This window comes from Colobus angolensis, unplaced genomic scaffold (genome assembly GCF_000951035.1).
Source record: "Colobus angolensis palliatus isolate OR3802 unplaced genomic scaffold, Cang.pa_1.0 Scaffold44, whole genome shotgun sequence".
NCBI classification, from domain to species: domain Eukaryota; kingdom Metazoa; phylum Chordata; class Mammalia; order Primates; family Cercopithecidae; genus Colobus; species Colobus angolensis.
In genome coordinates, this window is record NW_012117821.1 from 6,106,739 (window position 1) to 6,130,205 (window position 23,467).

Sequence of the window (23,467 nt, forward strand, 5' to 3'; positions counted from 1 at the left end):
TTTTCTTCTTCACATTTTCTAAAATGTTATGCAAGCACCACTGTGGTTCAGGAAGAGACTCTTCATAGTGTACGGGCAGGTATTTATCTTGTAATGGTTAGCTTCGTTTAAATGTGTGTCAATGGTATGAGTTGAAGTTTTCATGTGTTCCTCCCAAAATTCATATATTGAAGTCCTAGCCTCTGGTATGTGACCTTATTTGGTAACAGGGTCATCAAGATGTCATTAGTTGAGATCATGCGGGAGTAGGGTGGCTCCGTAATCTAACATGACTGGTGTCCCTATTAAAGGGGAAAATTTAGACAGACACACACACAGGGAGAACAGCATGTGGAGATGAAGGCAGAGATCAAGGTGATGCTTTTACAAACCAAGGAATGCCATAGATGACTTACATCCCTGAAGCTAGGGGACAGGCATGGGACAGACCCTCCCTCACAGCCCTCAGAGGGAACCAACCTGCCCATACCTTGATATTGGACTTCTAGCCTCCAGGACTGTGAGACAATCAAACTCTTTAAGACACCTAGTTTGTGGTACTTTGTTACAGTGGCCCTAGCAAACTAAGTACAGTTAGAACACACACACACACACACACACACACACACACGCATGAACACAATACCCTTTTTTTTTTTTTTTTTTTTTGAGACAGGGTCTAGCCCTGTCACCCAGGCTGGAGTGCAGTGGCATGATCATGGCTCACTGCAGCCTCAACCTCCTGGGTTCAAGTGATCCTCCCTCCCCCGTCTCCCAAGTAGCTGAGACCACAGGTGCACACCACCACACCCAGCTAATTTTTAAATCTATATATCTTGTAGAGGTGGAGTCTCACCGTGTTGCCCAGGCTGGTTTGAAACTCCTGGGCTTAAGCGATCCTCCTACCTTGGCCTTCCAGAGTGCTGGGATTACAGGCACGAGCCACGGCGTCCGGCCTATACACTTATCATTTGAAGACAGAGAAAGGGGCCATGAGCCAAATAATATAGGCGGCCTCTTGAAGCTAAAAAAGGCAAGGAAACAGATGCTCCCCTAGAGCCCAGGATTGGAGATGGCTCTGCTTTCCCCAACCCAGACACTGGAAACAGCAGCTTAGTGAGTGTGTGTTATTATCATGTGGGCATCTGAGACCTCCCACCTGCCAGTCCCCATCCCAGAGACTCCAGCCACATGCAGTGCCGTCCTTGAGATCGGTTCTGAAAATGACTTCTCCATCTCGTCACACTGCTGGTGATGCTTTAGGGTGCCCTAATTCCCCCTGAGAGTGGCACATCAGGCATCTGCCCTCATCCAGTCCTGGTGCCAGCTGTGTGGTCATCCTCAAATCGCTGGAATAAATGATCAGGGGCCTCCACCCCGGATCCCAGCACTTTCTCTGACACACGGCAGCATTTCATGGAATCCATGAGCAAGGCAAATCACTCCCATCCCGCTGCTTCCTATAGCAATCCTGACAGGCCCACTGCCGAGCATGAGTCCCTGCCATTCCTCCCTCTGGAAGGCCTTCCTCCCGTTTCCCAGCTCTCTATTCAAGGCCTCGCTCTGATGTCTCTTCTGAGACATCCTTTTGCTCACTCCAGCCACACTGATCATGTCCTTTCCTAAACTCCCATCGCCTGGCTTTTCATACCACTCAGCAGGTTGACACCCACCTAATGCTGCTAGGTAAATCCCTTGTGCCCGTGTGGGTGTCCCAGCTTCCACTCAGATCACGGACCATGACTGACACTCCTGAATCCTGCTGATGTGGTAAAGGCCTGGTTGGGAAGGGATCTGAAGTAGTGAAGGCTTGCATGTTTTCCAGAAAATGGTCGGAGATGACTTCTTTGACTTGTTAAGGAACTTTAGAACCTGGAATGGGCTCCCTCTCAAAGTCGGGGTGTGTTCTGGCACCGTGCTTCCTCAGCGTGGCATGAGCCACGTCCCAGCTAAATACATTCCAACTCCTTGCCAGGGTGGACAGGTCCTCTCTGTCTCCTCTCTCTCTCTCTCCCTGGCTGTTCCTTCAGGCCTATCTGGGGGGCCACTAGTATGGAAACGGCAGAAGAGTCACTTAACTTGAATATAGATCATTAGAAATGATTCAATCGGCATAACACTCCAGGCAACCAGCTGGGACACCAGAAGGGCTGCGTTTTAGGAGCAAGGACCTAAGTAAGACCCTAAAGTAAGGCCTACTGTAAACTCACCCTAATGAAACCCAAGAATAAGTCCTAACAGTATCCACAGAGGAGACAAAATTTGGAGGTTGAGTCACATCAAGTTAGAGGTACTTGGAAAATCCCTAGGACTTTCCATAGATCCACCCTAAGAAAGCAGAAAACTCTGCCTACATAAGTTTAAGGTGATTAACCAGTACTTGAATTGGCTACTAGAACAAAAATCAACACTTTTCAGAGAAAAATAACAGAATCCAGAGTCTCTACAGCATATTAGCCACAATGACAAGTCTAAAATGAAACATTACTAAGTGGTCAAAGAAATAAGAAAATATGACCCATAGGTATAAAAAAGTACTAGAAACTAACACAGAGATGGCCCAGATGTTGAAAGACTTTAAGGCAGTTAAATAACTAAGGGAAAATATGGATTTATTGAGTAAGCAGATAGTAGAGAAATGGAAACTACAAAAAGTAGAGTCAAATAGAAATTTTGAAACTTAAAAGTGCGATAATTGAAATGAAAATTTCACTGGAGGAGCGTACCACTAGTATGGAAATGGCAGAAGGATCACTTAACTTGAATATAGATCATTAGAAATGATCCAATCCACGTAACAGAGAAAAAAGAATGAAGAAACACACACAGAGTTCCAGATACATGTAGTACAATATGCAGTCTTCTGACTTACATGTTTTAATAGTCCCAGAAATAGAAGAAAATTATAATGCAGTAGAAACAAAACTTTTTTTTAAAATGGCCACAAATTTTCTAAATATTATGAAAATTACCAACTTACAGGTTCAAGAAGCCCTGTGAACTCCCAAAGAGAATAAATATAAAGAAAATGGCTGGGCATGGTGGTTCATGCCTGTAATCCCAGCACTTTGGGAGGCCAGGACAGGAGGACCACTTGAGGCCAGGAGTTCAAGATCAGCCAGGACAACATAGTGAAATCCTGTCTCTACAAGAAAAAAAAAGACAATTAGCTGGGTGGTGCACACCTGTAATCCCAGCTACTCGGGAGACAGAAGTGGGAGGATCACTTGAGCCCAGAAAGTCAAGGCTGCAGTGAGCTGGGATTGTGCCACTGCACTCCAGCCTGGAAAACAAAAGCTTGACCCTGTCTCAAAAAAAGAAAAGAAGGCTGGGCGCAGTGGCTCACACCTGTAATCCCAGCACTTTGGGAGGCTGAGGCAGGCAGATCACTTGAGCTCAGGAATTCGAGACCACCCTGACCAACATGGCAAAGCCCCATCTCTATTAAAAATACAAAATATTAGCCGGGGATGGTGGCACACACCTGTAATCCCAGCTACTCAAGAGGCTGAGGCAGGAGAATCGCTTGAACCCGGGAGGAGGGGGTTGCAGTGAGCCGAGATTGCACACTGCACTGCAGCCTGGGCAACAGAGTGAGACTCTGTCTCAAAAAAAATAAAAGAAAGAAAAGAAAAACCACACTTATCATTATTGTCCCTCTCTTTTTCTGTGATGTTCGCTGATGTGTCCCCTGCATGTAACACAGGGACTGCTTAGTCCTCAGCTAAGTAGAATAAACAAATGAATTCTGAGGTTTCCCGCAATCTGGCATGGTCCCCACAGAGACTGGGTGGCCTTGTCTCTTTCTCTTTTTTTTCTTTCTTTGAGACAGAGTTTCACTCTTGTCGCACAAGCTGCAGTGCAATCGTGAGATCTCAGCTCACTGCAGCTTCCGCCCGCTGGGCTCAAGCGATTCTCCTGCCTCAGCCTCCCAAGTAGCTGGGATTATAGGCGCCCGCCACCATGTCCAGCTAATTTTTGTATTTTCAGTAGAGATAGGGTTTCACCATGTGGTCAGGCTGGTCTTGAACCCCCGACCTTAGGTGATCCTCCCGCCTCGGCCTTCGAAAGTGCCAGGATTACAGGCCTGACCCACCGCGCCCGGCTGTCCTTGTCTCTTTTTAAGGGGAATTTCTGGGTCAGGAAAGCCACCAGCTTTTTGTAGTAATGCACAGTTTTTTCTTGAGCTAGATAGAAAGGGCAGAAGGTGAAGGTTTGAGGATTTGGGCCTGAAAGCTTGAGTCGCTGGGAGCTCCACCCTCTGGGAGGGGCGAGGAGCCGGCCTCTTGGGTTACAGATGTGCCCCAGCTGGGCTCGTTCGTCCTCTCCTCTCCCCTCCGTGGATTGCTGCGTAGCCCTGCCCTGGGAGAGCTGCTGAATCAGCTTTCCCTAGCTGGAGCCAGCGCGTGCAGCCCAGCTGTCCCCTATCTCTCACAGGATCCACCCTTTAGATAAACTGCCTGGCCTCCTCCACACACTGCGAGGTTCTGATGTGGTTGCGAGGGGCTCCATTAGCCAAATGCCTCTCACTCCAGCCAGGACCCTTGCGATGGGCCCTGCTTTTCCTCCAGCCTGAGTTAGGCCGGTGCTGGAGTGACAGGAGAATCCACTTCCTGCCTGCAAAGGTGGTCCCGCAGAACTCTCTGCTGGGCGGGGCCTTCCTGCCTCACCGGCCCCGCGCCCAGGCTTCCTCCTTCCTCCCAGAGGGCGGGGCAGCAGGTTCAGGAGACAGCCCCGCTCAGCCCCGATTGTTTTATCTGTGGAAACCAGCCCTGCAAATTGGGTACTGACCAGGCTTCAGAGCCCGCTTTGCAGCCTGCCTGGCCCTCTGGGAGGGGTGACATTTTCACTATCTCTCACCGCCCGCCAGTCTGACGTACTGAGGACCAAGATGCTGAACTGCGCAGCTTTGCCAGCTGCAAGCGTCACACAGAGTGAACTCTTACTTGGTTTGCTCTGGAGTCTGAGCCCAGAGATTTGCTTTCGTTGAAAGTTGACCTGTGGGCAGAAAAAGTGTCCCTGGCAGCTGATTAGCTGTGCTTCCGTTTTCCGTGGCCAGTGGTCCATGGGGGTGGGGGATGACTGATGGAGAGAGCAGCTCCAGGGCTCTGCTGGCTTAGCCTCGTGGTGGGATTAGGTGACAGGTGTGGCTGGGCTCAGCACCTGAGGTCCCGCCCATACCTGCTGAATCAGAACCTGCCAAGAGCTGCGGATGCATGTTGAAGGTTGTGAAGCCTGGTTCCTTGATGCGAAGGCTGCAGGGTGTGTGTGTTATTTTGACGGAGACTGGCTCTGTCGCCCAGGTTGGAGTGCAGTGGCGCCATCTTGGCTCACTGCAGCCTCCTCCCAGGTTCAAGCGATTCTCCTGCCTCAGCTGGGACTACAGATGTGCACCACCATGCCCAGCTAATTATTGTGTTTTTGTTTTTGTTGTTGTTGTTTTAGTAGAGATGGGGTTTCTCAGGCTGGTCTGCGAACTCCTGGCCTCAAGCAATCCTCCTGCCTTGTCCTAAAGTGCTGGGATTACAAGCATGAACTACTGCACCTGGCCGCAAGGCTACAGTTTAACTTATTTCTAGCACCTAAGGCAGAGCCTGACATGGAGAAGGCATACAGTAACTGTTCTTGGAGGAAAGGAATGAATGCATGAGTCCTGCCTGCCCCTGCCTACTCCCCACAGCACCACATTCCCTCTGCACGTGAGAATCTCAGTCTCTGAGGTCGGAAAGAGATGGAGGAGTCGGAGAACATGCATGTCAGAGCTGGGGAAAAAATGTCAAGTTCTTGTAGCCTAACTCCCTCAAGCCCCAGAGAGTCATAGCAACTTGGGTGAGGTCCCACCACTTGTGGTGGAACAGCTGGTCGCCTTGTTTCGGGAGACAGGTGGTTGTGATCAGGACAAAGTGCTCCATACCTGGGTGTGTGTTGCTGGGCCCACCTCTCTCCTCAGACATCTCTGTACCTCTTCATCAGAAACCTATGGAGCCATTTCTCCGAGGCCCCAATAACATGTTAGTTATCCATTTATGAATTCTCATTCTTCTTATGGAAAAGATTTAAGGTACTTATAAATATGCATAGAATACAACAAGATAAAAAGTAAAAAGGAATACGTTGGTATTAAGGAAGTGTGCGGATGTGTGAACAAGGGTATTCACTATAGTGCTATGTATAGTAGTGAAAAATCAGAAACAACCTAAATATCCAACAGTAGGGGAGTGGGTAAATACACTATGGCTCATCCAGGCACTGAAATTCTGTGTACCAATTGAGAATGCTGACGTGGCCCAGGCGCAGTGGCTCACGCCTGTAATGTCAGTGCTTTGGGAGGTCGAGGTAGGAGGATCTCTTGAAGCCAGGATCTTGAGACTAGCCTCACAGTGAGATCCCAGCTCTACAAAAAAATGTTTTAAACTAGCTGGGCATTGTGGCACACACCTAGTCCTAATTACACCAGAGGTAGAAGTGGGAGGATCACTTGAGCCCAGGAGTTTGAGGCTGCAGCAAGCTATGATTGCACACTGTACGCCAGCCTGGGCAACAGAGTGAGACCTGGTCTCTTAAGAAAAAAGAACATTGATATGAAAGTATTCATTGACATGGAAAAATGTTCATTATACAGTGTAAAAGTATTGATGGGTTCATTTTATTTACATGGATGGAAGAATGCCTAGCAAAGATAGGTATCCCAAAATATTAATGTCAGGGAGAGAGATTATGAGTGATTTTTATTCTCTTTTTGACCACCCACTGCTATAACTTCTAGTTTTTTCCCTTAGCGAACATGAATTACTTATGTAATAGTGTTAGTATAGAAATGAAATTTACAGAAACAGAATATGGGTGAGGAAAATGGGAAAAGGAGAAAATAGGAGTCCTAATCTATATAGAATTTGTTTGAAAATGTATTAATTTTTAAAATCTTTTGCTGAGTGTTAAGATGTAGGAAAGAAAAAAAATGCTGTTTATAGTGTTATGGCCCAGTTGCTGTTTTTACACATAGCAGGCAATTATTAAATATTTGAGAGTTTGACTTAAAACATTGAGAGCTCATGTGGCCAGGCACTGTGGCTCACACCGGTAATCCCAACACTTTGGGAGCCTGAGGCAGGCGGATCACTTGAGGCCAGGAGTTCAAGACCAGCCTGGCCAAGATGGTGAAGCCCCATCTCTACTAAAAATACAAATGTTAGCCAGGCGTGGTGGCACACGCCTGTAATCTCAGCTATGAGAATCACTTGATTCCGTGAGGCAGAGGTTGCAGTGAGCTGAGATCGTGCCACTGCACTCCAGCCTGGGTGACAGAGCAAGACTCTGGCTCAAAAAAAATAGAAAAAGAAAAATTCATGAGCCAGCTTTTGTTAAATATCCATCTGTATTCAGGGAAGTGAAAGTTAATCATGCTGCAGTCTTTGTGTTGTTTTGAATGGAATCACCAGTGACCTGCCCTTCCTTATGTGGGATCTAAATAACCTGGGTATATTGGGTAATGATTATGCAAGAGACAATCCTAAAATTGTGTGTTAGAGCTGGATGGATGGATGAACGAATGGATGGATGGAAATAAATGCACACACATACACACACACAATCTAGCCTAAAACCATGCTATCTATAGCTTGGATATTTGTTCCCCCCAAGTCTCCTGTTGAAATTTGATACCTAGTGTTGGAGGTGGGCCTAATGAGAGGTGTTTGGGTTGTGGGGGGCGGGGTGGAGGGGCTGATCCTTCATGAATAGTTGGTCCTGTTGTCAGGGTAATGAGTGAGTCCCATGAGAGCCGGTTGTTTAAAAGAGCCTGGCACCTCGCCCTTGCCCTCTGCTTCCTGTCTCGCTCTGTGATCTCTGCACATGCCCCCTCCCCTTCCATGCCATGAGTGGAAGCAGCCTGCGACTTCACCCAATGCCCAGTAGATTGTGAGCCAAGCTAAATAAGCTTCTTTTCTTGATAAATTACCCAGCCTTGGGTCTTCCTTTATAGCAACACTAAACAGGCTAAGACAAACCGCTTTTCACCACCTCCAACGCTAACACCTTGGTCCAAGTCGCCTTCAGTAGGATCCTAACTGGTCTCCCTGCTTCCACCCTGTGGTCCATTCCCTACACCATAGCTAAAGCTGTCTTTTCTAAGTGTGAAGCAGATCATCTGCCTCTGCACAGAGCCCTCCAGGACTTCCTCTTCCATCACGATAAGCCCTGAGTCTTCACCGCAGCCTCACCAGACCCTCTGTGCTCTGGCCCATCCTGCCTCTCAGATCTCATTGCCTGTCCCTCTGCTCCTGGCTAACACCACCCTGGCCACATTGGCCTTGCCAGACTCTTTTTGCATGTCCTGCTTCCCTGCCTGAAAGATTCTCCCTCTCCAGTGTAGCTTGCTTCTTTGCCCCGGGCAGGTCTCTGCAGAATTGCTAGCTCGGGGTCAGGCCTTCCTTGCCACCCTATATAAAATGACAACTCCTGCTGTGTTCCAGTACCGTATCCTACTCGATTTTCCTCCGCAGCACTGATCTGATCTTCCCTGGCACATGACATATTTATTTGTTTGCTGTTTGTCTCCCTCCACTAGAGTGTAAACTCCCTGAGGGCAGGAACTTTGTCTATTTTCTTTACTGCCCTTTCCTTAGTGCCCAGTGCTGTAAAGTGGATGCTCAATATATATTTGAAGGACTGATTGGGCTTCAAAGATCATGTGACTGATCCTTCTCATTCTACCAAGGAGGGGCCTGAGGCCTAACCTTGAGAGGCTCTGTTCCTTGCCTGAGGTCACACAGCTGGGGCGGCAGGACTAGATCATGACTCCCCTCCTGCCTACGCCTCAGAAAGGAGATCAGCCACACACAAAGGGACCCTGGCCTCATCCATCCTGTCTTCTGTGTGTTTTTCCAGTTTACATAGAATTTTAGCCCAGAATAGCAAAGAAAAAAGAATTTTTCCTCCAGAACCATGGAAACTCTTCCAGTGGGTCTGTCCCTGGAAAAACAGCAGCGATCTCAGGGTGGGAAGGTAGGAAGTGGAGGAGTGGTCTTCCGGCAGCGGGGGCAATGGGATGGATTTGGTTTTGCAATTAAAATAACAGCTGGGTCTGTTTCCACAGCATGGTTCTGGAAGGTGAGTGGTCTGTCTAAAGTATCAGATGGGGCCATCCCCCATCCTGGCCCAAAAGGGTTTGGGATGGCCAGTGGCTGAAGGATTCACTCCACAGACGAAGTATGAAAGAAACCAGGCCCAAAGGAGCCTCTGGAAACCCTACAGGCAGCCTGGCCTGAAAGCCTCCAGTCCCTAACCCAGCCTTGCTCAGGGTCATCTCCTGACACCTTCCCCTGCCCTCCTACCCGCTCGCTGAGATTGATCAGATGCCCTCTTCGATGCAGAGAGAGCTTTGGCCTCCTCCCTCTCATGCCCCCTGTGGTTTGTTAATCATCTGTGAAATGAGGGATCTCAGGCGTCACTCATCCGTGTGAGGACACTGGGGCCCTGGAGAAGTGGAGTGGAGTGGGGAAGGGATGATGAGGAATATTCTGATCTTCTGAATCCTGTCCCTCTGTCTGTCTGGCTTCTCAGATGCAGCTTTTGGATAAGTTTCCCATTGAAGGTGGCCAGAAGGACCCCAAGCAAAGGATCATCCCCTTCCTCCCAGGTAAGCATTGGGTGGCTCCACCCAGGGATAGGGATACCGGGGAAGGACCGGTCCTTCCCTTAGGCTGAGAAGAGGCTACTCAGTGGCAAATTCTGGGCGAGGCATGCCTGGGAATCTGCATATGAACAATTTCCCCCAAGGGATTTGGAAGCTCCAGACTGTGAAGGCCACTGTCCTCCAAGTGGCTTCTCCCACCATTGCAAGACCATCTCTGCTGGCTCCTGGCCTGTAGCTTCTGAGGAGTTTCTCAGGCTCCTGGACTTTGGTTTCCTTTTCACAAAAAGCACAGAGAGACCAAGTTCTCCTGTGAATGGATGAAGAGCTGCAGGCTGAGCTGTTTGTACTGACTCCCATTCTAATCATGGATAACCTTAAATTGAGCACGCTCCCTGATCTGATCTCCTCCAGTCCTCATGTCACCTTACATGGAAGAGGCGGCTTACACCATTTTGGAGTGTGTTTAAGGCAATCAATTACATTATGTAATTTACAGGAAAACTTCTCAAGTGTATCAGAACCTGTTATTTTGATGATGTCTTAAGTGTGTATAGAGATTTATAGCCATGGAGTGATTTTTTATTTGTTATCATATGCACATCTCCATACTGAGGTATGTAGTATAATCTCCCCTAATGAGTGAAGATGTTGGGGTTCAGACAGGCTAAGGAACTGTCTGTAAAAGTGGCGGAGCTGAGACATAAACTTGAGCCTCCTGGTCCATGTCTGGCTCTGCCCTGTGCCAGGTGAGCAATGCTATCCCCTGGCTCTCCAGAACCCCTACCGTTTGCCAGAAGAGCTCCCTTCACAGTGGGCTTCCCCCGGGGCTCAGGCTGGCCCTGGACCTGCACGGGTCGGGACCACGGTGATCAGTCAGACCTTGGCAAGAAGCAGGGCCTGCATCTCGCTAACCCCTGGCACACTGCCAGCCCACAACCAGTGCCTACTTGCTGACTTGAAAACAAATGTAGGGGCACCTCCCTCAGAGAGTGGCTCCTCTCTGAAAGGCATTTCTCCTGCATTCCTCCATCCTCAAAAGCAGCGAAAGATGTGAGTCCCTATGACCTCCTGTCCTCGGAGTCCTATGCTATAGCTGGAGATAATTAGCTTAGTTGCAAGGAAGAACTTCTAAATCCCACAGTTTGGACAAGACTGGAACTAGGCAGTGAGGGTGTCCACCCAAGACTGGAACTAGTCAGCCCCTGGGCTCCCTCCACGGAGGCACAGGATTGCTTTTCCATCCCCGGCCTAGGAGTTCATATGGGGTGACTTGCGTGCCTTGCGTGGCTTTGCACTGGGTCTTGAATGGAATGTCCAGCATCCAGGTTGGTGACAACCTTAGATGGTGCTCCAGTACAGTCTGGAAGCTCAGTGCCAGGGTCTGGTAGCCCAGCTGGGATGCTGTGGGCACAAGCGTCCTAGAGGCAACCTGAGGCCACAGCGTGGTAGCCTGGCCTTGGGGCATGAAGGTCACCAGTTTGCTCCAGAAGAATGGGCTTCTCCCACTTCTTCCTCAGCTAGCACTCCAGAGAAAGAGCACCCCATTACCATTCCATCAGTGGCTGTTTACCGGGGCTCAGCCTGTCAGAGCTCATGGGGCTGGTGAATTAAAGGGAGATCTGAATTTGTTTTCTTCATCTATGGAACCCTCAGGCTAGTGGGAGAGAAGACCTGCTCCATCATCCCAGGACCATTTAAGGCAGGATGTGACTCTACCACTGTGCAATTTGAGGGTGACTGGAGAGGGAGCTCAGAGAACAGCGACCTCATTGTGAGCTGAGGAAGTCAGCAGAGACCTCCTGAACAAGGGGGGCCTGGAGCTGGCCCCCACAGGATGGGTAGGCTTGGAGGGTGGAACGCAGGGCAAAGGCTTGTGTACTGCGGCTACCTTAGCCCCTTGTCTCGGGAGTCAGACTGCCCGGGTTCACCCTGGAAACCCTGGCTCTGCTGGTTACTGGTTGCATTAACTTCTCTGTGCTTCAGTTTCCTCATCTGGAAAATGGGGATGATGATAGAATGTACTTCGTGGGGCTGTTTCAAGGATAAAATAAATGAGTGTATCTCAGGTGGTTAGAACTATGGCAGCTCCTAGTGGGGGCCAAATAAATGTTAGTCCTTATAATTACTAATGTTCCATGCATGCCTAGCATTTTACACCACACATTTACATACATAATCTGATTTGATCCTCCCAACAAGGTGATCATCCCCATTTTACTGACTAGGAAGCTGAGGCCAAGGGAGGCCAATAGACTTGCACAGGCCTACACAGCCAGGAAGTACAGCCCACACCAGAGCTGTCATTCCTGACTCCTGGGCCAGGCTCCCTTTCATATCCGCTGCCCAGGAACCAAGAACACAACAGCTGCCACAGGACTGAGAACCTCTTTGAACTTCAGTTTCCACTTACAGGATTGCAGTGAGGATTAAAAGAATTTATGCAAAACACTTTGTACAATGTCTGTCTTACAGTAAATAATAAATGGCAGCTAGCTGTTAAGAAAGTCACCTGCCCCCACACCACCACCTACTGGGAAAAGTCAAGCATGGGGACACCTTCCAGCTCCTGTGCAAATGTGACCGTGCATAGAGGGTGATATTGTCAGGAGGAATGAGGTTGACTTGTCCCCACCCTGTGCCCTTCTTTTTCCTGCCTTGGCTTCTTTTCTTGTCTTCCTCCGGCAGGGTTCCCTCTTAGACGCTTCTCTTCAGCTCACTCATTCTCCAGAACTTCAAAATACACATTGCTGGCCATTTGGAATCCTACCCCGGGGTTCCCAAGCCCTGTACCTGGCCTTCCTCCTGCTCACTAGAAATTACCTTAACCCTGTTATGCTCTGCTCACTCCTTAGCTTGGACATGAAGGAGAAAGATGGAGGAAAAATAACTCAACACCGTCAGAACCTGGCCAGGGCAAGCTGAGTGGGTGTGAGGATTCCCCATCCACCCCCACTGCCCTGGTGCACAGGGCTTCCAGGAGGAGAGGGTGTCAGAGAAGGGCAGTGATGAACATTGCCTATCTTAAGTCAAGTTCCTCAAATGCAGAGCCTGAGATGAGGATTCGCATGCATGTGGCTTTTGAGGGTATGCTGTCACGTGAACTTCCTGTGGCAGGGAAGGAAGCAGGATGGGGCAGAGGAGGAAGTGAGGCAGAGATGTGTGTTCAGCTAAGTCCAACCTCCGCCTGATCCCACGGGGAGCTCTGGTGGGTGAATGGCACCACAGAACTGTTCCATCTTAGGGGACAGCTTTTATAGCCACCCCCCCCCATCAGTCACCCATTGTCTGTGGGCTGCCTCCTCCTCCAAAGGGTGTAGAGCATGGGCATGATGGCTCTGATGGCCGGGGGCATGCATCCGAAGAAGGGGGCAGCTGGGAGCCCCTAGCAGCAGCCCACACTCACAACACTGAGGGGAGGAGCCACAGCTGGTACAGGGGCTTGGGACAGTATCTGCTATACACGCTAACACCAGTTCAAGGCTCTGCTTCTGCTTCCCTGCCTCTAGGGAGGGTGTCTGAAGCTACCTGCTGATTCCCCCAGGCTCACCCCCAGCAACAGTGACTCAGCAGAACCCCAGAGAACTTAACAGTCTTTCAACCCCAGGGAGGGTTAGCAGCCAGCCTTGGGAATAGCCTTGCCAGCCCTTTGCCTCACCTGAAATTTCAGAGCAAGGAAATCCCAAGGGGTGGAAGCAGAAAGCACCCATTATTTCCAGAAGGGTCTCAATTTTAGCTCCAGAGATGCTGGGATGTGATAAGCATTTCTGCTGCCCAAGTGTGGAGTCTAGGGGATGTGCTTGGAGTGTTAGGCTAGCTGATTTGCTTTGGCCCATGTGGCTGCAGGCTGATGGCTGAGGCCTCAGAAATTTGACTGACTGGTGGAGCTGACAGAGAAAGCAGTGGAATTAGAGAAGAAAGGAACCCATGGCTTGGTTATATGCTTGCCCATTGATACCAGTCAAATCCTGGCAGAAAATCTCACACATGGGCTATAAGTCTTGGGACCTAGGACACAGGCTTGTGATATGTCTGGGTGGTGTAACGGTCAGAGTTCAGGGTCAGCCTGTAGATTTGAAAAGTGGGGAGTGCCTGGGGCTCCTGTGGTCAAAGGCAGAAGCTCCATCCCTGGAGAAGCTGACCCAGACAGTGCCCATTGGCTCTTGGGGGACAGATGGAGTGTTGTGCAGTGGTGCTGTGGTTGGGGGTAAGGATTGGGGGTCTGTGAGTAGGGCCAACAAGATGGCAGAGTGGGGAGCCAGTACACTACTGGCCCAGAGGGCTGACATTGGCATATCCATCAAATCCTATAGAAAATTTTGTAGGGGAACTGCCTGTAAGAGAGCCCCTGAATTGTTTCACTAGGGCTAGAACCTACTTTCTGGACCCTGGAAGTGAAAATCCACTGTACCTGGGACCACCAGCCTTTATGAAGTCTGTGGAGCCTTGGGAGGGCAAGGAGAAGCTATGGACCCATGTAGGACTGGCAGTTCTCCAGCAAGGCATCCTGGGAAAGAAAACCCAGACGTTTCATGGGCAGAAAGGGGCAGAGAGTTACTCCAGAGCCCAGACACCCTGAAGAGTGGTGGTGGAGGCAAGGGGTAGAGAGAAGGGAAGGGAGCCTCTCCAGGCCTATGCCTGCAAACCCCATATTATGTGAGACTGGGGAGACACACCCGTCTCTTTTGCTGGCTTTTGCAGCCTTCCTTTGAGACAAGGCCCTTATCTGCTTCCGTCATGTTTCTATCATGAGACTGGAAGGGGGGTGCTTTGTTAAGACTTGTTGGGCGCAGTGGCTCACACCTGCAATCCCAGCACTTTGGGAGGCCGAGATGGGTGGATCACTTGAGGCCAGGAGTTCCAGACCAGCCCGGACAACATGGTGAAACCCCCATCTCTACTGAAAATACAACCCAAAAGTGAGCCAGGCATAGTGGCACACGCCTGTAGTCCCAGCTCCTTGGGAGACTGAGGTGGGAGAATTGCTTGAACCTGGGAGGCAGAGGTTACAGTGAGCCAAGATGGTGCCACTGCACTACAGCCTGGGTGACAGAGCAAGACTCTGTCTCAAAAAAAAAAAAAAAGACGTATTGATTGCTCCTAGTGTGTGCCTAGCTTTATCCTAGCCACTCCACATACCTTCCCTCCAGTCTCACTGCAGGTGGCTTTATCCCCATTTTAGAGAGAAGTCAGATCACTCTCCACCATCAGTTAGCCATACGGTGGCAGAGCCGCGATTCTTCCTATGGGGCCGTATGTCTTTCCTTGGGAAAGAAGAAATTGCCACAACAGCCTCAGCTAGACTCTGTCTTTGTCCCTCTCTTCTTGCCTGCACACCTCCCAGGTTAGGGATCTGAGAGGTTCTGCCTGAGACAGAGCACCGGACAGTCCAGTCCCTCCCTCAGGCTGTCATTGCTACCTCATGTTTCAGGAGTGCCCTGTGTGAGCAGCAGGGGGCTGGAACCTCACAGGAACTCAGGGGACCTGTAAGGGCTCTCTCATTCCATTGAGTGGCCGAGGTAATTACTCACCAGCACAGAGTAATTGACAGTTTTCTTGCAATTAAACCATTTAATTTATTATTATTTTAATGATTACAAGTAAGATAGTCCCAAGGCTTTCAGAGCGCTATCTTCCTTTAATTATGATCTAACAAGTTTGGCTATTTGGTTCCCTAACACAGCATTTTCTTAAACTTTTTATTTTGAAATAATTAGAGACTCACAAGAGGTTGCAAAAATACTAGGCACTCTACATTCCCCCCCTCCAGTTCCACCACTGTACTGCAGGGTAGCTGGCATTATTCCCATTTTAAGGAGAAGTCAAATCACTTTCCATCATCACATCACTTCCCCCCAATGGTAACATCTGATGTAACCGCAGTATGTTATCAAAACCAGGAAATTAATATTGGCACAACTCAACTAACTAGACCACAGACCTGAGTAACTGATTTTTATTTTATGGAGGTGGAGAGTGCTGTTAAACAAGCGTGCCAGCTGGTCTTTAGGAAGGAGGCAGTGGTTTGATAATAGTCCCTGAGAAACTCCACTCCCAGGCCCGACCTCTCAGCATTCCCATCCTCAACAAAAAGGCATATTCCAGAAACCTGTGCAAATTCAGCTCTTTGGAACAAATCACATGATCTCTTAGGTGTCCAAAGTGTTATTCTATTCAAAAGAGGCATATAATAAATCCTGTGGCAAAGCAAGGAACTTTAAAAAAAAATATCCTTTTAAGTATTCTTGGCTGGGCATGGTGGCTCATGCCTGTATTCCCAGCAACTCAATAGGCTGAAATGGGACGATCACTTGAGAATAAGAGTTAGAGACCACCCTGGGCAACAGAGCAAGACCCTGTCTCTAAAACAAACAAATAGAAAACATGTTTTTACTTCAGCTCTCTTTTGATTAAAAAAAAAGTATTCATCTTTTCCTCGTTACATATATATATTTATTTTATATACATATATTTTGTATATTTTTAATATTTTATATACATGTATATATTTTTAAATATATATATTTTTTGAGATAGGGTCTCGCTCTGTTGCCCAGGCTGGAGTACAGTAGTATAGTCACAGCTCACTGCAGCCTCCACCTCAGAGGCTCAATCTGTCCTCCTGCCTCAGCCTCCCAAGTAGCTGAGACTACAGCTGCATGCCACCATGCCTGGCTAATCTTTGTATTTTTTTGTAGAGATGGGGTTTTATCATGTTGCTTAGGCTGGCCTCGAACTCCTGGACTTAAGTGATCCACCTGCCTTGGCTTCCCAAAGTGTTGGGATTACAGGTGTGAGCCACTGCACCTGGCCTGGTTTACATATATTTTTATACTTTGGGACTTCTCCTGTTCCTCCAAGTTCCATAGGTTTGACAAGACGGGCTCAGATGAATGCCTGCATATGCAGTGAGTGAGTTACTTTATAGGAGGGGAGCCACATCTTTTAATAATGGATGGTAAACAAACCTGCCCTTTTGCTCTGAAGATAGACACTATCCTTAGTCCAAGACTATATGCAAACCTGCCGTATGCCCCAGAGCAAGGCACTACTTCTGTCTTCTAAGGCTGTTTGCTATGCAAGCACCTTTGAAAAGATCTTCCAAAACAAAAAGCAGTTGGTGCCTTGTTTACAAGACATGTGCAACAGCAGGAGGCCCAGGGAGAATTGACTCAGAAGTGTGCCTTAGCTCTTTCTGAAGTCTCTTGCTTTTTGGAGAGGTGGGCAGAAATCAAGTTCCTTAGGACACTGGGCCAAGCGTGGTGGGGTCACCGCCTCTCAGGGCAGCCTACTGTTTACTTGGAATTTTCTGCCTTGTTTTAGAAGATGATTGTGGAAAATCCATCTCCTGTTTCCCATCCTGGGATTGGAGTAGATTTCCTGTGTATCCCAAGTTTGCTGGCCTGAGGAGACTCCCTGAGAGGAAATAGTCATTACGACATGAAGTAGAGTGTGTAGCTGCTGATGTAAAAAGCAAACAACTGCAGCCAGGGACTGAGGGACTTCAGAAGCCAGGCAGTGGAGCAAAAAGAGCTACATTCCCTCTACAAAGGCTGTGCGAGGTCCCCTCCCACTAGCAAGCCATCTGTTTCTCTGTGCTGGCTGGCACTGGGCCTCTGGGCTTCCAGAAAGTCCTTCATCCTAATAGCTGAGTTAGTCCCATGCATCACTATCCGTATCCCCAGGTTGATGAGTCATGGAGAAGTGAGATTGCTTAGGGAGAAAAGTGAATCTATAACCATAATCAAGGCAGGCGCTGCCTGCCTGCAGACAGCCTTGTGACCTTACGAGCTTAGATGGTATATTTTTAGATGGCAGGCATGCTTGGTTCTTTTGTACTGACTCTCCAGTTTATGTAATGGCCCCTTAATGAAGAAGCAGTTTGGAGCTACAGTGCAGAGGGTGCTGGGTGAATTGCAAGCATGTTCTCCAGGGCCTTCCTCTCCCAGCCCCGGAGCCCTGTGCAGCAGATCCGGTATTTGTTCCAGCATAGAAGGAAGCAGGGGGAAGGGATGTCTTTAGCTAGAGCTGGTCCTTGGTCCCCTCCCTGGGCTGTAGGTGTCTGTGTATGTCTCCACCAGGCGCCAGCGGAGAAAGCCCTTCCTGAAGGGCCCTGGATGCTATGACGGAGGTTGTGGCTCAGAGATTTCACCAGACTGCAACCCCCAAGGGAGAGAGGTTGAGAAGTTTCTGGGCCCCTAGGTGACCTGGATGTCAGTAAAAGACAAACTGTGTGATGGAGGGAGAAAAATAGGGTCCGTTGGTAATTCTGGGGTTTAGAAAAGGTCAACAAGATTATAGGCCTGAGAGGCACCATATGCCATCTTAAACGCAGTTTTCCTCCAACCTCCACTGGAGGTACTTTGTCTTCTCTTGCTGTAATTACTGCTTCCCATCCCCAAAAATCTGTCTCCCACTCTGTAATCTGGACAGGCAGTTCTCAGGGCCTGCTGTCAGCAGATGATTCTGAACACAGCGTGGAATAGCTGCATTCATGCCTTTCTATCAGATATTTATTGAACACATACCGTGTGCCAGCTGTGGCCACTGGTGATATGACTGAGAACAAAGTAGGCCCAGTTGTGGTTTCAGGAAGTTTGCCTTCCAGTATGGGAGTTAGAAAGAAGAGCAATTTCCAAGAGTGATGAGTGCCAGAAGTAAGAATAACCAGGTCATGTGGCAGGTGCTATAGCTGAAGACATCTGAGATTAAGTGATCATGAAGGGCTCCTTTGCAGAGGTGACATCTCCACTGAGTAGGTTGGGATCATCAAGGCCCAGGGGTGCCAGGCTTGGGGGACAGCAAGAGCAGTAACCTTCGTGGGACCACTGGTGTATGTTTGAAGAACAGTAAGAAGTGTTTGGAACAGTGAGGAGTGCTGAGTCACCCAGAGAGAGCTAGGCAGACAGGACTTGTGGAGCTAAGACACTCCAGAGTAGCTCCACCTGTGTGTTTGTGAGCTGTGCCATCTGGCCCAGTCATATGGACTCCAGACTCTGTTGCCTCATCTGTCAAATGGGTTGATCATGGTTTGGGGTGGCGTTGCAAGCAGTTAATGCACGGAAAGCGCTATGTAGGGTGCAACGGAAGAGGACGGGTGCCGCAGACCTGTCTGTGCTCGTGGTGGCTTTGCCGCAGGATACAGCTGTGGGGTTTCCTTTGCTCTGCCCTCTGCTTGCCCTCCCCACTCTTTGCTGAGTCAGCTCTTCCCACCGCAGCCCAGGCCACAGCCCAGACACAGCCTCACTTCCTGCAGTTCTTTCCTGGCCTGCCTGTGGTAACTTGCAAAGCAGCAAGGAACTTGTTTCTAAAGAGCAGATGACCCAGATGGCTGATCTGGAATGAAAGGTGGGGCAGTGTCAGTGTCACTACCTTCCAGACTCTCAGCTGCAGACCCTCCAGGTCTTGCGGGGAGTAACAAGCTTTGCAGGGGTCAGCCACGCAAAGGCCTTTCTTGCTTTTGAAATGTAGATCGGTCTCCCAAGCCCTTCCCCCATGACATCCCGACATTTCAAGACCAGGAAAAGAGCCGGGCCACCTTGTTACAACTTGCTGTGTGTCTTCCCAATCATTTTAGAAGGGAATCAGCTCCTACCCCAAACCCTCCGTCCTAGATGGATTGTATCCTAGGTATCTTCCCCAGGAACTTTCTGATCTGGGCAGAAAAGCCTGTTTCTTTTCATGGTCTCAGTCGGTCTGTGTCATCTAAGGTGTGGAAAATGCACCCGGGCCTGGGTCTCCAGAGTCCTGGATTCTAGTTCACCCCATGCTAACCACCACGGCACAAAATTGAAGAAGTTAAATTTGAGCAATCAGGGATCACCTTGCTTGTTGGCAAAGTCACCAGAAAGTGACAGGCATGATTTCAGGGCTCAGTGACACTCCTGTCCTTTCCCCTCTAATCCCTCCCCCTGGAAATACATCCTTTCCTTACCTGATGCCTAAATGTCCTTTTACAAGATCGGATCCTTTCCCTCCATGCTGAGAGAGCACAGTTATACCCTGGTGTCCCCAGGGATGGTGCTTCCAGCCAACTCATACTCCAGCGTAGATGGCTGACTGGACGGTTACTGAGACCAGGCTTGATAGAGGTGAGAGGGCAAGTGGGCAGCTGAGGCTGGAGACAGAAGAAGGTGCTGGGCCTCAAAGGCCTGTGTGGAGTCTGGAGAAGGGGCTGGTGGGAGCTTGTGTGGAGCAGAGGAGACCAGCTGGGGTCCTGCAGAGACAGGTGAGAGGGCAAAGGTGACTTGGCCTAGGCTGGACCCTGGGTGGAGGGAAGTAGACTGAGGTCTGTCTTAGAAGAACAGCCAAGAGGCCATGCTGATGGATTGGAGGTGATGGGGTGGGGTCGAGAATGACTGCCCGCAGCTCTGCCTGGACAGCCCTGGCCAAGATGGCAGAAGGAGCTTTTCACAGCACCACCACTCCCCACTCCTGCCTGTGGGCTGCATCCGTGGGGGTGAAGGGAAAGGACTTCCTCCCTCCTCCCTGAGGTGGCTGAGGCCTTTGGAGCATATGAAAGGTGCTTTGTGGTGGGCAGCCTCCCTCCGCAGGAGCCTCTGGGCACTGGGCACTCTGGTTTCCGGGTCCAGGTTTCACTGGGGGGTCGGGAGGGGCAGCAGAGGGTGGTGGTGGAGGGGAACACTGAGGCGCATTGAGAAGGAACTCCACCCCCCCGCCCCATAACTTCTTAGGAGGTGAGGGGCGCTGGAGGAGATAAATCCCCACAGTGTCCCTGGCCTAATTCCCCACACTGCCCTCCAGGGTCACCGCAACTGGACCCAGGCCCAGAGACAAAGCCCCAAGCCAGAGCTCTTCCCTGGCCGGGACTGAGCTGGCTCTAGGCATCACCTGTGTGAACTGATGTATCATTCATCTAGAGCTGCCTGGCACCCAGCAGTCCCATCGTTCTGGGCCCTGAAAATATCTCCTCCCCCTTCACCTCCACAGTTCCCGGGACTGATGTCCACTGAGGAGGCCCCAGGATGCCAGGCTGCCTGGCCTCCAGACCGCAGTCGGCCCCAGGGGACTGGCATGGCCTGAAGATGGGGCCTGTTCATCTGAACGTACCTTCAGAAGGGAAGGGAGGAGGCAAATGTGGAGGGTGGGGGTTGGCTGGCAGCCTCGCCTTTCTCTACCTGTCAGGGACAGGGTGGCCTGGCGACACCCCTACAGACTTCAACTGTCAAGATCGAAGCTCGTGTGAAGGAAAGGGGCTAGGTTTCTGTTTCTCCCCAGGACCAAACAGGAGAAGCCAGATTTTGCCTTAGTGGAGGGCACATTTGGGTGGATCTCAGAGAGAACTTCCAGGGACAGGAAGAACTTCTCAGGGGGCAGGAGGTGGGTTTTGAGCACTGGCTTTGGGCTCCTGCACATCTGGGTTCATACCTGGGCTTTCGACTTGGTACTACTTGCCTGAACCAAAGCTGCTGTTTTCCATGGCTGAGATGGGTAACTGTTGTACTTCCACTCTGGAGGACTTAGAACCAGACAAACCTAGGGTTCAAATCCCAACTCAGCAGGCTCGGTACGCTGTCTCACACCTGTAGTCCCAGCTACTCAGGTGGCCGAGGCAGGAGGATTGCTCGAGCTCAAGAGTTCGAGACCAGCCTGGGCAACATAGTGAGACCCTGTTTCAAAAAATAAAAATTAAAAGAAATCCCAACTCAGCCTCTTCATAGTTGTGTGACTCTGGGCCAGTTGTAATCAGTTTAATTCTGACCTTCCATCACAATCCCCATCTCTGAAATACCTCCCAGGGTTATTGAGAGCATCAAATGAAATGTCATCTGAAAAGCACAAAGTAAGCCCTCAGCACACGATTGTTATTTGGTGATTTTTAGTATCAGGTCCCTAACAAAATTGTGAGCTGTCTCTGGGATGGTTTGAATGCAGCCTCCTAGAATCCCTTCCAAGAGTGAGATCTCTTCTCAGGAGTGCGATCCCACAACCTTGTGTGTTTTAAGGATTGCTGTTCGAAATGTGGTCCTCAGATCAGCAGCATGGGCATCATCTGGGAGCTTGTTGCAAATGCAGACACTTGGTCTCCCCCAAGACCTGTAAGTCACCGTCTGCATTTTAACGTGCACAGGTGATTTGTATGCACCGTAAAGTTGGAGAAGCAATGTTTTAAGGTCCATCAGAGCCCTTCTACAGGAGGTCTACTGTGTAGTTTTGAGGGCTCTCTTGGTGCTTGGTTACGTTCGGTTCATTCACGTAATACAAACAACTGAGCCTGCAATGAATCCATTTCTGACTCAAAGTAGAGGTGCATGGGGAGATGAGGATTTACAGAGGTAACTTGGTGAGGGCTGGTTTCTTGGCCTCACATCCTTACATACACCTGAGCTGCCCGCCTGTTTCTGGTATTCTGTGGGAGGGAGTAGTGAGTAACAGTCCTCTCTCCCCATCACTAGCCCAACCAGGAGGATGCTCAGGCCCCAACCACACGCCCTCATCGGATATAGATCAGAACATTCTCTCTCCCCTCCCTTCCAAGATGGGGTGAAGTTTTGGGCCAAGAAGATTGCTCAGGTTTTTATTTCAGAAGTTCCCTGATTGGAGATGCGAGACTGGCTCATGAACTCTCTGTGGTTTTGAAGATAGTGTGGCATGAGAACGTCTAAAGCCTATGTCCAGAGTGATGTCGTGCTATTAGGAGGGAAAACAGGCTCTTGTAAGGAGTCTCTGGAAAAAGTTAAGTCAACAGAATAAAGTGAAGCCAGGCATGGCTGCACACTCCTGTAGTCCCAGCTACTTGGGAGGCTGAGGTGAGAGGATCACTTGAGCCCAGGAGTTCGAGGTTGCAGCAAGCTATGATCATGCCACTGTACTCCATCCTGGGTGACAGAGTGCAACCCTGTCTCTGAACAAAATTTGTTCTAATTTCAAAAAAGAAAAAGTGAAATTTGAAAGGAGCATATTTTGCTCTTCTATATAAAATAACCATTGCAGACCTAAGCTTCAAAAGGAGCCAGGGAGGAGAGTTAAGCTGAGTGAGTGACTGATAATTTAGTGGCCAGGTAATTCTTCTCTGATTGGCACACTTTTTGCTCTTGGCCTCTTGTTTCTGATCTGAAAGACAAATTAACCATTTTAATAGTTGATAGTTGGTGAAGATGGCTTAAGTAAGACCTATGTGGTCTTGCTTACCAGAAAAACTTGCTGGTGGAAGACAGAGGGTAGAGCAGCTGTTCACAATATGAGCCCAGTGGTCCAGAGATAACAATTCATTGAATTGGCTGTAGGGAAAAAGTTGCAACAGCTTTCTAGGAACTTTGTGTGAGGCCTGGAACTTTAACAAATTAAACCATCATAAATGAGAGAGAATATCTGCTTAAGGATTATGGCTACTATTTATTAAGCATATACTTCTGCCAGATACTGTGCAAAGGATTCATGTGCTTATGTTATCTCATTTAATAACAACTCTACTTGACACTTGAAAACTCACAGGCTAGAAGGGGTGCATGACTTACCCAAGGCCACTCAGCTAGTAAGAGGCAGAACTGGGATTCAAACCCAGTTCCCTCCACTTCCAAGTCCAAGCTCTTGACAACTTTTTTTTTTTTTCTTTTGAGATGGGTCTCGCTTAGTCGCCCAGGCTGGAGTGCAGTAGGATGATCTCGATGCACTGCAACCTCTGCCTCCTGGGTTCAAGCAATTCTCCTCCCTCAGCCTCCCAAGTAGTTGGGATTACAGGCTCCCACCACTATGCCTGGCTAATTTTTTTTTCTTTCTTTTTTTTTTTTTAGGTAGAGACAGGGTTTCATCATGTTGGCCAGGCTGGTCTCAAACTCTTGACCTCAAGCGATCTGTCCACCTTGGCCTCCCAGAGTGCTGGGATTACAGAGTGCA

At 49.3% G+C, this 23,467-nt stretch overlaps 1 protein-coding gene across 2 annotated transcripts in view; it reads left to right on the top strand.

Annotated features, from left to right (window-relative positions):
* SH3PXD2A (SH3 and PX domains 2A) overlaps positions 1–23,467 on the top strand; it is a 260,999-nt gene that overhangs the window by 77,940 nt on the left and 159,592 nt on the right. For both annotated transcript variants that reach the window (XM_011957343.1, XM_011957342.1), the window contains exon 3: positions 9,541–9,616. In XM_011957343.1, the coding sequence (XP_011812733.1) occupies positions 9,541–9,616 (76 nt within the window). The remainder of the gene's footprint in view (positions 1–9,540; positions 9,617–23,467) is intronic.